Source organism: Leptosomus discolor, chromosome 1 (genome assembly GCF_034619465.1).
Source record: "Leptosomus discolor isolate bLepDis1 chromosome 1, bLepDis1.hap2, whole genome shotgun sequence".
NCBI classification, from domain to species: Eukaryota; Metazoa; Chordata; class Aves; order Leptosomiformes; family Leptosomidae; genus Leptosomus; species Leptosomus discolor.
Genome location: NC_141391.1, coordinates 32,293,600 through 32,307,514, shown reverse-complemented (window position 1 = coordinate 32,307,514; position 13,915 = coordinate 32,293,600). Strand labels below are relative to the sequence as shown.

Below are 13,915 nucleotides of genomic sequence, written 5' to 3'. Positions count from 1 at the left end.
CGCAATTTAAACACTATCCACCAGCTCCAAAGCTGTCAAATGTCATGACTTCCACAAAAGATGGATTGTTTCTCAGTTCCCCTGGAGATGCTTATAACTGTATTTTTGTACAAAGCCAATAATTAATACATGAGGAAAATTAATATGCGTACTTCAAGGTGACAGTATTGTTTAAAAACAAAGGAACTTAGTAGGAGACATATGAGTGGGGAAAAGAAAAACTACCTTTTTGTAAAGTAATAAGTATATGTTATATACCTTGATTGTTCCTGAAAATGTACCGTATGTGTCGCTGAAGAGAGGACAGGTACCCAGCAGTTGACATTGTTCTGAGCTGATACCCTCTGTCTGCAGAGGATATGTGTGTTGTTTAGTTCAGAGTACTTCTCAGATTGGTGTTAAACATTTTTAAAAAATTTGCAGCTCCCAAAATCTGTAATCCCAAACTAACTTCTTATAAAGTTACAATTTTATTAGCGTTTCTAAGTGGTGGGCTGGCCTTGGTTGGCCACAAGCTGCCCGCCCAGCTGATCTCTCACTCCCCCTCCTCAGCAGGATAGGGAGAAAATAAGATGGAAGAACTCATGTGTCGAGGTAAAGGCAGTTTAATGAAAGAAGGCAAACATTATGTGTGGAAGCAAAGCAAGAACGAAGGAGCTGTATTCTCTGCTTCCCATCAGCAGGCAATGTCCAGCCACTTTGTGGGAAGCAGGCTCCTTGGGAAGACAAACGCCTGAATAATGAGTGCCCCCCTCCTTCCCCTTTCTCTTAGCTTTTATTGCTGAGCGCGATGTCGTATGTCATGGGATATCCCCTTGGTCAGCTGTCCTGGCTGTGTCCCCTCCCAGCCTGTTTCCCACCCCCAGACCACCGGCCTTTGGGGGGGTGTTAGAGAGACAGCCTTGATGCTGTGCGGGTGCTGCTCAGCAGCAGCCAACACGTGGGCAAGTTACCAACACCACCCTAGCCACTCTATGGGCTGCCATGGGGAAAGTTAACCCATCCCAGCCAGACTCAGTACGCTAAGATATGCTGGTTTACACTGCCCTTTGAGATGTATATGCACACTGAATTAAAAATTGTAGAATTTTTTTGAAAACTGTACTATTAATAATAACTTACAGTATATTATATTTCATGTTTGGATTACTGACTAACAAATTCCATGCAGGTTTGTGACAAACCAAAGAAACTTGTGTGGAGCATTTCTTCTTATATTTTTTTTTTTCTTTTTTAATTGCAGCCGTTCGTGTAATTAAGAAAAACTGTGCAGAGTGGGCTTTAAAATAGAATGTTCCTGAAGCTTCTTTCAAGACTTTTTTTCTTTGGAGAATGTACTCAACCAAATTACATATGCATGAAGTCTGCTTTCACACAGATCTTACGGACAAACCCAATTATCCAGCTTCCTTTTGGGGAAGCTAGACAACGTTTGTGCTTCAGCCATTAACTGGTTTTGGAATTTGTCATGCCAGGCAAATCTGTAATCAAATCTTTGAGGTTTTTTATTTAATAACAGAATAGGTATGGCTTCACAAAGTCTGTGTGAGTTTCTTTGTGTTCACAAGTAACAGGCACTCTTCTGAAAATCTCTAATTAAGAGGAAAATACTAATATAGCAGAGCTCAGAAGTGCATGGAGCTAAGTTTATTTCTTAACAAATAAGCTCTCTAGGGAGTGTTCAAAAGATGCGGTTCTGAGCTACCCAGCTTATGTTGTTTTTTTTCTCCAAAACAAAGTCAAAGTTAGTTTTTAAATTGTATTTTTAAAACGCAAAATGAAATCTGGGCTCGGTTGCCTAAGACCTAGCCATGTCCTTGTTGTGCCTTGTGGTCATCAGCATGTTTTTAAAAGAAAGGTATTTTGAAATAACTTTGGGAATTGTTGGTTTGAAGTTGTAGCAGAGCTCTAAGCTGAGTCTTGAGCCACAGCCTCCAGATCCTGAAGGTATTTTCAAAATACTGAGTGAGACCTCTTACCAGGTGCTAACAGTGTTACACACCTGTGGCTCTGATGAGCACCGTACACCCCAAAGATGATGCACAGAAGCCAAGTAAGGCTTTTTTTAAGAAAATTACCCTCAGGTTTACCCTCTGCAGCGGGATTTCAAAGACCAGACCTTGAGCAAGGTGACTCAAGCCAGGGTGAATGATGCAGGGATGGTGTAAACCATCCTTCACGCGGCCTGCTGAGAGGAGCAGAGGTCTGCAGTGGGTGGCCCCGCACTGGCTCTTCTCTCCCGTTTGCCATCACCTCCCAGACGCAGAGCAGCCCGGCAGCTCCCACCCCTATTCCTGCTCACGAGGCTCCCTCCACATGGCTGGTTTCTGCCTCTGGCTTTGCCGCAGCCACGTACCCCCTTGTTCTGCTTGTGGGAGCACGATCCCGATCCCCCCTCGAGCAACAGCTGAGGGATGTCATCACAGCAATTTTCAAGTGGACGTGGGCAGGTATGTAATGTACCAAGAGAGGGAGCTTGCTTTGCGAAATAGGAGCTGAAATGTAGTTAAACTATTTGACCAGATACAGCAGAGCAGCATTGCTGTACAATTGGCAAAGGAAATACAGTTGGCTGAAAGAATGATGATCAAACTTTAGAAAACATACCTGTTTTCTGCTTTAACTGATACAACTTTCAGTCTGCTCTTTGGTTTGCTATGTTCAGCACTTTTTTTTCTGCAGCTTACAGGAGAAACTAGTAAGTTTTCCAATTGGAGGATAAGCCAAGACTGCTTTTTCACGTGGACTAAGGAGAAAGGCAGGTTTCTTTCCCTTCCTGTGTTTGCTCTTTTGTTTATAGTGTAGGGTTCCTAGGGTTGCTGAACCTACACATCCTTTTTAACTCAATGCTGGTTTTGTTTGCAATAAGCGTGTTTTCAGAGTTCAGTTAAATACAATTTGATTCTCTTTGCTTGCAGGAAAGAGTGTTGGGTGGGTTAATTCAGCAGTTCAATGTGAACTAATTCAGCAGTTCAGTGCAAGCATATGGTTAAGCTATTTAACAGTAGCTGAACCGTGCAAGATTACCTCTTAAGCTATCGACAGCAGTCAATAACTGTGATGCCCAGTCATTAACACATGGGCATGCGCAGTGCTTTCTCCCAGCAGTTTCATTTCAGTGCCCTTTGCAGCAGCCCCTTGCTGGTTGTTTCCAAGTTTATTTTAACAGAAGGGAGGTGGACGTCCTCAAAAAGGCGTTCTGCTATCTGGCATTTTAGGTCTGCAGGCTAAGGAAGGAAGTGGTAGAGAAAAACCTCAAGGATTTGAGCTAGCTAGGTTTCCTAGGGAAGGAATCCAAATGTTTCCCATATTGCCACAAACTGTTAAATTGTTTATAGTAAATTTTAACTGGAAGATCCCCAATGGAGCCAGATGCCATGGCTGTTTGCAGAGCTATTGGGGGAATGGTGAGGTATCTGGGAGGTGGAGTTTTAGAGTTGGGAGGGTGTAGTCAGAGGCAGAGTGCTGGCAGCTGTAGCTGAAGATGTTTTGCAGAAGGAGAGGAGAGATTCAGACTGAGGAGAGTTAGCTGAGATGCTATAGGATTTTTTTTTTTCATTTGAAGACTTGTAGCCAACAGTCTGCCCCTTTTTTTTCCAGCTTCTCTTTAGCTGTGAGCGATTTCATTTCAGAGTGAAATGACTGAGCTTGTAAATCATCTATCTTTTTAGCAGTAATTCAAGACCTAGGTCTTTCAGGGTATGGTAAAGATGTAACTTTCCTCTCTAACAGACTTCTTCCTAAAATTCTCTTCTCTTGTTCCTGTTGGCAAAATGTTACACTATGTCTGGATCTGCAGACACTGACAAGAAGTGTTTGACGTTGTGCTGCCCAGCCTTACAAGTCCTTGTTCGTTATTCTGTTGGTTTCAAAGCAGCAACAAGCGCTGCAGATTAATTTTGGCAGGAAAATGAAGATTTTGAGACAAGTCTATTTGTTTTACTTTTATAAATAATTAGTAGCTGATGATTTAAAATTCCTCTTCTAAAATCTGAACTGAAATAGTGTCTAACAAATAAAACCATTTGTTACAGAGAAATTTGAGGACTGAGGAAAATGGGAACAGGAAAGGAAACTGCATCTTTGAAAATGGAAGTGGGAAAGGAGACTTTATCTTTAAAAACATGATAAAAAGGTGTAGACATACGGTTATTCATTTTTGGTTTTTTGAATCCTGACAGGATGTTCTTCTATAAATGATGTAGTGTAGTGAAAATGAAATTTTATCACTGGATACTCTTCAGTCAGTAGTACACAGGAGAAAAATTTAGATTATCATTTCATTATTATAATGGTCATTTCTGTCTTTAAAATATATAAATACCTGAACTTAACTTAATTTTTAAAGATCTGTTTTGTCTTGTCTGGTTTTTACATTAGGATGTCAGACTTTTTCTTCCTTCTTATCTCCTCAGGCATGTAAGTATAATATTGGCACTAATTGGTTTATGATACCAAAGAAAAATTCAAGTTGAAGTTTTCTTAAACAGGAAAATAATTTATAGCTGCAAGTTCCTGAGTACAGGTGCACACCCTTTCAAACACGTTTATATGCGTTGGTGGGAGGGTGGACCACCCAGGGTAGTCAGGACAGACCTAAAATATAGAACCTGACGGTCCCCGAAGTTTGGATAAGAATAGAACTCCAGATTGCATAATTTTCAGTAAGGTGTACGTGGCGTAACAGGGTGCAGAGCTGGAAACAGGGCTTGATTTTAAACACATCCCGAGTTCCTGTTTAAAAATCTTGGGGACACAGACATCGTTTGTCACTTAGATCAAAACTCAAACTGCTCGGCGGTTGCAGGGTTTAACCCTTTCACCCATCCTGTTGTTTTTAGCAGTATCAATTTTGTCAATGGTATTTCAAGGGCTTTATTTCTTGTCTGGTTGGTTGGTTTTGTTTGACAATTTAGAATAAACTTCCCTTTTAGTAAGAGGCAAGAGATTTCCAAACATCTGTCTGCGAAGCAAGAAAAAGTCTTGAGCCAGCAACAGGGGAGATAAAACTCTTCCTTACACTTTTGCCTTGAAAATAATAGGTACATTTCTTAACTTTTTTTTGCATATATTTAAGCTCACTTGTACATTTTCAAGAAATCTGAGCCCTCCCCAAAACCATGTAGTCTACATTTTCTTTTCCAGCTTACGTTCTAAACCATTTAGTCGCATAAAAGAGGAAGAAGTGATTGTTTCCTAAAGGATCTTTTTTGATAGGAGCAACTAAAATATGTGTGTACACGTAGTTAAAATTGTATGTGATCAATTTGAAAGGAATATATCTGGCTTTAATTCAGGAGGATAATCATCATGTTAAAATTAAAGGGCTGGGCTTCTTCTATCCTGCTCGGATTGCTAATGAGTCACTTTTCCTAGATCTCCAGTCTTTGCCTTCTGTAGTATTAGTAATGGGCTTGTGAAATTCCTCGTGCTTCCCCCGAAGCAAGGAACCGATTTTGCTGGTTATTCATTCCCTGGTATTTAAGGCACAGACATCTGCCTGTGTTGTATGGACTGCTGTACAGATGATGTCAATGGTTAGCTCAGAAGTAGCGGTCCATAGATCTTCATGTGCATGTCTTGGCTGAACAAACCCAAAGAGAAACTAAGACTTTCTAACCTACTTTTTCCCCTTCCTTGTTTTTCTGGAGTATGTCCACAAGGCTCCTCCCTGTCTGTCTGTTCCTGCTGTGTCATGTTTCTCTTCCAGCCTCTGTGTCACCTCCCTCTTTTTTTTCCACGTGAGACCAATATGTGTCATGTACATCTGCATGGCTCTTCAGAGCTCTCTCCAAAATGTCACCTGCGTTACCATTTCTTCTGGCATGCTGCCTAATTTCTTCTGGTCAGTGTACCACGTCACTCTGCCAGTCTTATGCCTCGTCTCATGCCTGTGCTCAAGGTACCCCACATACTCTGGAACACACAAGGACATCCAGATGTTACTTCACCCTAGGCTTAGACTTTTGTATTGTTGGAATAAGCCACAAGTATAAGCACCCTGGTATAAAAATGTACTGTGTCCCGTGGTTTTATCCACTTAGAAATTAAGATGAAGTGCTCCATATAGAGGTACAGCATGCAATGGAGCATGCACGGATGCACTTGCACCCTGGCTTAGTCCTTGGAGAAGACTGTCCTCTCTAGCTCTGCTTTTGTTTGTTCTTGAACTTGATCTTCTTGCTTGTGTTGGGATTTGTGTTGAGCTGAAAACTGGGCAGAACAGAGATGTTCGTGGTGTGTGTATTAATAAGAAAATGTTGAAAGTATGGTAGGAACCAATAACAGAGGGTTTATTTCCCTTTTGAGCACTAATTGGTTGAATAAGATGACGATAGGGTGGAAAGGACTGCAAAATCTTGACATTTGCAACAACTGCAGAGCTGCAGACTTATCTGCTCTTCCAGACTACACAAATTGTAATAAGCAAATGTTCATTTCTTTGCCCCAAGTGATGGGACAAGAGGAAATGGCCTCAAGCTGCACCAGTGGAGATTTAGATTGGATATTTGGAAAAATTTCTTCACTGAAAGGGTTGTCAAGCATTAGAACAGACTGTCCAGGGAACTGGTGGAGTCTGTGTTTGACAGACATGTAGATGTGGCACTTAGGGACATGGTTTAGTGGTGGACTTGGCAGTGCTAGGTTTACAGTTGGACTCAATGATCTTAAAGGTCTTTTCCAACCTAAATGATTCTATGATTCATTGACCATACAAGGCCTTTCCATCGATCCACAACATCACAGTGGTGGAAGGCCCTTTTCACCCTGCAAAAGGGCGATGCTGGTTGACCCAAGTCCTCCTGGAAGAACAAGGAGGGTGCAGAGGCTGCCATGCTTCACAAGGGTGAATGGGCATCTGCGCCTTTAAGGTTATCTGGTCAAGGACCCTTTTCAGTGCAAAAAGGGGTGTTGAGTAAAGAGGAGAAGCAACAAATAAAACATACAGAGACACGAACCTGGACAGACAAGCCTAACAGAGGCAATGAGAAGAAACAAACTTTGTCAGCCGCATTAATGGATGGGCTACTTACAACCTCACTTGACAGTCGCATTGCATGGAAGGTATCTCTGAGTTATGATTCCTTTTTAAGCTTAGCCTCGGATAACGTACTTCCGCCAGTATGGACCAGGCACCGCCAGAGCCTGACTTCATCAGCATCAGGACACTTCTAGAGGAACTGTCCATAGACTTATGTGAGCTTGATTAAAAAGATCTGTGATGTCAAGCAGATCTTATAATTTTCTTCAGGCTAATTGCATTAGGGAACCACTTAAAATGTTTAAAGTCAGACATCAAATAATAAAGTTATTCAATTATATATCCACTCCTAGAATGCTGAAGTCTGTCTTATTTTATCTTTATATTATTTATTCTCACAACCCTCACCCACAAGGTTTTTAGTCATTTGCGATGCTAAACTCAGAGAGGAAAAAATGGGAGCTTAGTAGTTTTAATCAATTATTCCCATTTTATCAAACCAGAAAATAAAATGCATAAGAAATTGTTACTTATTGTTGAATTGCAATTCATATCATCTCATGTTTTGTAGTGGAGAAATATGTAGAATTGGAGCCTTCAGTTACCACTGTGGTGCCTGTCTCAATATTAAACATGAAATTATCTTATATTCATATGATTCATTGCTCAGCCTTCAACATACATAGTTGAAGATGTCAGCTTCAGAAGAACCTAATAGGTTTCCTGAACATATAATAATTACAGCACTTTTCTTGAAATGCCAGGATTTCAGGACTTAAAATTAGTTATAAATCATATTCTGTATTAATAATCTGAAACATTTCGTTATTTAATGCTGGCAAATGCTCTTCTTAGTGCCATTTCCATTCAGCTTATCCTCTTCTCTGTCTTTATAAATGGGGATGGACTCGCTTTGCTTTGACTGGGAGTGTGTGCTGGAGTAACACTCCGCGTCTGAAGGAGAACAGTAGATTCATTCCGTGCAACAGGCTGCAGTCATCCGCCTCCATTTAACACGAGACAGTAGGACTTCTTACAACAAAACACAACATGCTGAATTTGCATGTTGGTGGCTCTTGTCTTTCAGAATATATGACAGATTGTTTTGTGTAGCAGTGGATTGTCATTATTAGATAATGTGTATTTTTACCTATGTGGTCATTCTGATAATTTCGTATGTTGGTGGTGGTTGGGCACTTTTATTTTATTAGTTTGTTTTGGATGAGATTTTGCAGAATATACCTACCTCTAATCATGTTTGAGATGCTTAGCAAAATAGGGAGGCAAAGAAAAAACTTCATTTCCCGTATCAGGTATGTGAAACTTCATGTAATGCAGCTGCCTGTGTCTGGTTCAAGTACAGAATTACTGAGTAAAGGACTAAGAGAGCCCTAGTCCTTGGCTTTCACTCCCCTTCTACCAGGCTGGGAACTTCTGCGAGGAGTCATAAAAAAAATAAAAAAGCTGCAAAACTGTGCAGAGCTGGAGAGTTTGTGTTTCTTCCCCTCCAAAGCTTTGGGCAGTGGGCCTGCTCTTTTCCAGTGCATCTCTGCTGGGTGATATTGCAGGGAGAGAAGCAAATCAACTTGTCCTTTTTTGCAACAGTAAGGTTGGCTCCTCACTTACTAGTGCCCTGTGTAAATACAGCTGAGCACAAAAGGGTATTGAAACTTTTTAGTCCCATCCATGCAATAATTTCTTCAGAAACGTCAAGAATTCAAGCCCTAGCAGCGTTTCTGATTAATACCTGCTTCTAATCTTTGAAACATTTGTTTTGTGGCAGAAGATTTATCACAGGAAATCATCTATTCTAAAGGTCTTTGGTTTATTTTTTTATTGCTGGAAGATACATATATTTAAAAGCCAATGAGCATCTCCTCCTAGGAATGTACATACTGCCTTCATCTGTCTCCCTCTATGAGCCTGCTGAATGTTGACAAGTCCTATAGAATTATTTCCAGCCTGTTCAAATGTTTTTCCCCTTATTCAACTGCAGGCACAATGACAAATCAAAGTTGCAGTGTAAAATGTATTTTGTTGGGAAATGACCATGGTGAATTCAATACCATGCTGGTTGCTAGCTGTTTATCAAGGCAGAAGGGCCGTATTTGATCTTGGGGGTGGAAGAGAAAACCACAGTGTGCAGGCTTGTGGCTGCTTTGTCGCTAATTTATTGGCAGTTTGGGGGAAAAAAATCTGCATTCTCTTTTTATTTTTTAGGCTAGATATTAGCATTAATTATGGTGGTAGCTATTTCAACTGAAGTCAAGTGGAAAATTTAACTCCTCGGAGAGTTGTGTGCAGTTCTGAGCCATAACTAAGGCTTTGAACTGTCACACTCCTGAAAATCATAATAAAGAGTAATAGGTAAAAAGCCACTGCTCCTTTAAGTCAGTGTCACCAGTGACTCAGAATATCTATCGATTTCTTTTTCTTTATTCCTACCAGGTTTCAATTAAGATGCAGCAGATCCACTCTGAGAAAACCCTGTATAAAACGCATCATAATATTTTGGTTTAGTACCGCTTTTTAAATTCTGTTTAAAAAATGAGCATTTAAAAGTAATTACATATCTGTAACACAGGAAAACATTGATCTAAAAGGCTAGCATAATGCCAAATTCGTAGCTTTTGTTATAAATTTTTAGTGTATAATTACTAGAATGTATAAATATTATTTCGTTAACTTTTTTTCAAACAACAGCTATACAATTTTTAAAAGTCGATTATATTCACCCAGACATACTGCTTTCTGAGTACGGGAGGATTATGGCATGGTTTTGGAAAAAAAAACCCACCAAAAAAAAACCAAAACACCACCCCATTGTATTTTCCCTGCAAATAGTGTCTATAGCAACAAATCATCTGGACGAAATTATTACAGGTTATTTGTCTTTACTGTTTGTAATGCACTAAGCCAATTTCAGTGCTTCAACCACACATGAGACATTTGCTAATTTGGGGTTTGTAGCTCGTTTGTCAGGCCCTTTACCTGTATTTGTGCGTTTTGGGGAGGCTAACCCCAGATGTACAGCAGCTGTTGTTCCACATAGGATTGTGTGACCATATTCTGCATGGAAGCCCGATGGAAGGAAGGTAGCTCGAGGCTCTGTCATTCTCCAGGAGATCTTGAAAGCTGCAGAAAAAGAAATGAGAAGGGCAGCCATTAGGGAGAAGAGCAAGATGCGTGTGTAGAATAAGTGCATATTAATAAAAAGGTTTTCCTCCTGAGTCACTGTGCTTCCCATTTAGATTTCCATATTGGCATGTGGTAACTGCTGTAATTGCTTGCATTAAAAAGTAATACTGGAATGTAATATATTTTTAGTTCTCACTACAGCAATTTATCAACTAGAAACAGAAAAAAAAGTTAACATTGTGCTGTTAGCCGGTTTTCTAAAGACCATCTGAGATCTGTGGGTCGTAATTTTTAAATTTTTGACAAGATATCTTGAAGTATAACGTGGATATCTATGAAATTTGTTTCAGACACACGTATATTTGTAGCTGATGTCTTTGTTAGTTGGTACATAGATCTTTCTGAAGTCTTCTGCCATTTCACAAAGAAACTCAGATTGTCCGTTTTCACTTGGTAGGCTTCCATCCTGTTTCCTAAGGAGGCAAGAAGTTTTTCTTTGCTTTTAACCTTGTGTGCTGGGAAACTTCATATGTTAAAAGTAACTTCACTGCCATCAATCGTTGGAGGCCTCTGAGAAGTGCATTAGCCCTCCTACATGTTTGGTTTTCTACTGGTTTGGAAATCAGCAGGTTAAAATTAAAAAGGTGAAATGCATATCCTGCATGGCAAGTGAAAAATGTTAAGAAATAAATTGCTGGTGTTGTTCTATGCAGAGAAGGATTAATTATGGAAGCTGCACTGAAATGAAGGTTGAAGTTTCCTGTATTGTAATTTTAAAATGCCAGAACAGGAAGAAACCTTCAGCGTTGAGTCCAAAGTTCATGACAGGCTCTAGGCTAAAGAGCTATCCATTGCTTGCACACTTAAATATCTTATTAAGAAGATGGAGGGGGTTTGGCATCACTATTCTAAAGCTTTTCCTTCTGAAGACGGTCTGAGGTGTTCAGTTCTGTATTTTCAGTGTTCTGTCATTTCGTCATTGAAAGGCTAATGTTCTTTGGCTGTTTTCCTGAAGAATGGAGGATAAATTTACATTGTAAAGAGTAATGAATATAAAGTCTGCTGCAAGGAGGATTTAATCATGGAGGAATGCCCCTGCTCTAAGTCTAGTGCTCCTCAAAAACAGGAGACCATCTGATGTATTTCAATATTGTTATGAACCTTGTCTATCACTTACCTGTGCTGCAGCTGTAATGAGAAGGACTCAGGAACAACATTGCAAATCAAATAATCTAAATCTGGTCCCCATGAAGATGGTAGAGTGGCCTTGGAGGTGAAAGGAGAGACAAGAATTCCCGGTTCATCTCCAGGAGCTGCTGTCTCATGAACAGGAGCAATATCAGTAAAAATGTTGAGCAGGAAAGCTCCTTTATGGAAAAGAAAAATGTGAGAGGGGAGAAGTGAGATGAAAAATAGCTACAGTGGGGAAGAGGGAGGACTGAAAAACTCCCCAAGTCAAAACAATAGGAAAAATGCGAAGAACTGCAAGAAAATATTTTTTTACAAATAATTAAAGCCAAACTATTTAAAAATAAAAGAAATCATTGAGACCAAAAAGAAAAAAAAAAAAGGCAATGAAGAAGTGGAGAAAAAGACAGATTCGGAGAAAAGATATTGATTTAGCTTTAGCCTGTGCCTCTTTGTGAAATGTAAGTTTAGAAGACCTTTAGTAACCAGATCAATAAAATCTTTAAAATCATTAATTAGATTGAAGGCCAGAAGATAAACTCTTGTGATAAACACTTCTACCTTTATTTTCCAGAACAGGGGTAAAAAGCGTTCATTGCTCGTTTACCTTCGATTGATTTTCCTTCAAGCTATGAAAAAAACATGCTACATTTGGACAGAAGGCGGCATTGATGTACCTTCTCCTTATTTAGAAATGTAGAATACATGGTCACTTAAGGATAATTAAAACTATAGAACGAATGACAAGTCTACAAAGATTCAAGAGGAAGCAAGTTTATGTCTGTGTACGAGACAAAACTGCCAGCAACTACTGTCCAGCAATACTAGCTATGAAGGATGATTGGCTTTATTTCCAGTTGCTAAAACTAGAGAATTTATTCCTTAATTCAATACTTACTCCAAATGTAATTTATTTAGGTTTTGTTCAGGTGTCAGACCAGATGCAAGCTGAATTTAAATTCAGGGGTTTCTTGTGTATTATGTTTTTACAAAAAGAAATCAATGATCTTAAATGCAGTGTTTTTTAAAATATTGTCTGTTTTATCGCATTGGTGTTTTGCATTAGTAAACATGTAGTTATTGTTTGCCTTAATGTCACTATATTCATTTTCCTTTTGAAAGAGGAAACATCACTGTACATTTATTGGTCTGAAAGTCTCATATTGTGTTTATTTAGTGAAAATTGACTCTTCTGCCCTGGGAAAGATACTCCTTTGGAAACAAAATAACTTCACTTGATGATAACATATTAATTTTATGTGCCATAAAGCTATTTTCTCTGAAGGGACGTTGTCCTGCACCTTTCTAAAGCTTGGTTTCTTGCATCTTCATTTCCAGTAGTAATTCTTGAGTGCTAAACCTGAAGTAAATGGAGCACTCCTTCTACACCATCATACATGAGCTTTAAATTACATAGGGATGTGCTTGACAAAATGCGTTCAAGTTCTGACCTTCTCAGAGTCTTTCCTGAAGAGGACTGAAGGTCGCCTATTGTATAATTGAGTCTTGATTGTTGGTTTGAACCTGGGTGGATTTCTCTGTCTTCATGCTTTTAAAAGTGCTCGTAAAACAGTTATTTGTGCTCTATTACTGTACTATAATGCCAAAAGGAAGGTCACAGAAATTTATATTTTTACATTAAAATATCTAAGAGAAGGTCATGGAGTCTGATCTTCACTGTGCTCTGAGAGTCGGCAGAGGTGAATCAAAAGCTTTTTCAGACCTCAGCTGAGTAAGCTGGGAGCTTCTGGGTTCATTTGCACTGGGTTTGATCTTTTTTAAGAGCAAGGGCTTTTCTTCCACCTGAGTGTTACTCTTTTGGAATAAAATTTATGTTTTGGGTCTTAGTATCTTCCCTTCACAGTTTCTTGGTTTTCAGCATTTTCAGTATCTTCTGTAGCGTATAGTGTCCTAATAATTCACAGTGTCCTCAAGCGAAAATGGAGTAGGAAAAAAAATTTAGAAGAGAGCATCTGTTTTGCCTTATAATTTGTTGGCAGCTGACCTTTGATAAGGGCTGGTTCATACTTGCAGATTTTTAGAATTCATTTTGAGGGTGTGCTTGTCTGAACTTCTTATTAATTCTCCTTATCTTTTCTTTTGCAGATTCCAGATCGAAGAATCTTCTAAACCTGTAAGGTTATCACAGCAGCTGGATAAGGCCGTAACCACGAACTATAAACCAGTAGCTAATCATCAATATAATGTAAGTACTTTTCAGTATTTTCCCTTCTTCTCCTTTTCAGGAGGAGTCTGGCTCAGGACTCCGAAATTGCTCTGCTGCTGTCCTGCAGCGCTTTCACTCGCAGTTGGCCACTGTCTTTGGAAACACTCCATGTTACCTGCTTTCTCCCAGATTTTGCCTTCTAGGGTTCTTCTTTCTGTCTCAAGTCTGCCAGTTCTAGCTCTCTCATGTTACCTGATGGAGGGCAGACCACCTTTACCCAAGGTTTTTCTTGTGGCTTTATTACATTCTTCCTGTAGTCTTTTTCTCTAAATGTAACTTCGGAGTTTGGGCATTCAGGGCGGTTCTGGCTTTGTGCTATGAGATGTGGAAGCACTCCTTTGAGCCAAATAAAATATCATACAGAGTTGGGTAAAAGACTT

General features: G+C 39.5%; 1 protein-coding gene across 2 annotated transcripts in view; it reads left to right on the top strand.

The window, feature by feature from the left end:
• GTF2F2 (general transcription factor IIF subunit 2) overlaps positions 1-13,915 on the top strand; it is a 92,166-nt gene that overhangs the window by 63,426 nt on the left and 14,825 nt on the right. For both annotated transcript variants that reach the window (XM_086481961.1, XM_086481960.1), the window contains one exon: positions 13,415-13,514. In XM_086481961.1, the coding sequence (XP_086338087.1) occupies positions 13,415-13,514 (100 nt within the window). The remainder of the gene's footprint in view (positions 1-13,414; positions 13,515-13,915) is intronic.